This window comes from Bison bison, unplaced genomic scaffold, assembly GCF_000754665.1.
Source record: "Bison bison bison isolate TAMUID 2011002044 unplaced genomic scaffold, Bison_UMD1.0 scf7180017862170, whole genome shotgun sequence".
Taxonomy (NCBI): Eukaryota; Metazoa; Chordata; class Mammalia; order Artiodactyla; family Bovidae; genus Bison; species Bison bison.
Genome location: NW_011492742.1, coordinates 9,477 through 11,387, shown reverse-complemented (window position 1 = coordinate 11,387; position 1,911 = coordinate 9,477). Strand labels below are relative to the sequence as shown.

The 1,911-nt window shown below is 37.9% G+C and overlaps 1 protein-coding gene across 1 annotated transcript; it reads right to left on the bottom strand.

Annotated features, from left to right (window-relative positions):
- Nucleotides 1–6: 6 nt before the first annotated feature.
- On the bottom strand, nt 7–879 carry LOC104983303 (olfactory receptor 52A5; the record flags this gene model as incomplete). The annotated part of the gene is made up of 1 exon (XM_010832735.1): nt 7–879. A coding segment is annotated over exon 1 (873 nt), but the record flags the coding sequence as incomplete, so codon positions are not given.
- Nucleotides 880–1,911: the final 1,032 nt, after the last annotated feature.

Sequence of the window (1,911 nt, the reverse complement as noted above, 5' to 3'; positions counted from 1 at the left end):
GATTGGGTTGAGAAAAGGTGGAACTAACAGGTAAAGGTTAGATAAAAGGATATGAACGTATGGTGGTATGTGAGAACCAAACCTATGTGTGAAGAAAGAGAAGAAGCCAAGGAGGTAGAACTGCAGGAAGACACAAATATGAGTGATGCATGTATTAAAGGCTTTGAATCTTGCCTCCTTCTGGGGCAGTTGAAAGACAGTGATAAAGATCTGAATGTAGGACAAGGTGATAAAGATTATGTCAAATCCTAAGATAGTGAAGGCAACAAATAGACCATAGATCTTGTTGATCCGTATATCTTCAATAGCCAGCTTCACAATGGCCATGTGCTCACAGTAAGAGTGGGAGACAACTGTGGTTCGGTAGAATTTGAGACGATATTTGATTAGTACCAGGCATGGTGCTACAAGTATGGCAGCCCTGAGTGTCACCCCAACCCCAATGTGAGTCAAGAGTTTTTGGGAGAAGATGCTGGCATGTCTCAAGGGATTACAGATGGCCACATACCGATCTAGGGCCATCGCCAGCAGGACACCTGATTCAATTCCCTGGAATGAGTGAAGAAGCCACATTTGTAGAAGACATGCTTCAAAAGAAATCTCCATCAAATGAAACCAGAAGATGCCTAACATTTTGAGGAGAATACAAGTGCTAAGTGCAATGTCTGTGGCCCCCAACATAACGAGAAGAATGTACATAGGACTATGGAGGCTGTTTTCATATTTGATTATCACCAAAATTAGAGTATTCCCAATTACTGCCATAAGGTACATGACACAGAATGGAATCCCAATCCAGCATTGCACTGACTCCAGGCCAGGAATCCCGATGAGTGTTAATACAGAGGGCATGAAGACTGAGCCATTGAGTCTGAGCATGGCGATTTGGAAAGTAGACTCAAGTAGGGATACCGCTGTTTCATCTCCTATTCCCTGTTAAGTCTAAAAAATTAAAAATAAGGTTAAATTATTTAAGTAAAACATACTTTAGTTCAATTAGGAGGATACCATTTTATCGGTCCCCATGGCTCCTCTCTAATTTTCCATCTCTTTTCCCAATGTCTTTCAATGATCAATTATGAGATTCTATGTTTTTGCATGCCTTTATCATTTTCAATGAGAAAAATTAAGTGGACTGGATAACTTCTTTCTAGTCCTTGACTATTGGAACAAATAAATTCCCTTTAGTTTGTGTTTGCTAATCACCCTCAGTGCTGTCTTTATGACCCGCCAATTCAAATTGAGGGAATAATTCATTTAATTCAAAGTAAAGAATTTCAAAAACTAAACTGTACCTAGATTAGACATGAAGGATCTATACCAGTGGTAAATCATTCTGCTTGATTATAATCAGAAAACAAGTTTAATGAGAATTTTTTTTCATTTTGAAACTCACTTTTTTTTTTCTAGGTTAGTCTCTTCATGATTGGATCCCTCTGCAATAGACTCTCAGACTGCTTTAAATCTAATTTTTCAAATTTTCAGTATTTTCCTAAAGACAAGCTCTACATCTTTACCTTCCATTTCTTAAACTCTGATAAGATAAATCCATTACTTTTATTTTATTTTTGATTTTTAAAAAACTTTTTATTTTGTATTGGGATATAGCCAATTAACAAACAATGTTGTGATAGTCTCAGGTGAACAGTGAAGGGACTCAGCCATACATATATATGTATCCGTTCTCCCCCAAACTCCCCTCCCATCCAGGCTGCCACATAACATTGAACAGAATTCCATCCACAAAACATTGAACAGGGTTCCATGTGCTATACAGTAGGTCCTTGTTGGTTATCAATTATAAAATAATAGTCTGTACACATTGTTCCCAAACTCCCTAACTCCCTTCCCTCTTCCTTTTCCCCAGCAACCCTAATCTCATTCTCAAAGTCTATGAGTCTGTTTCTGTTT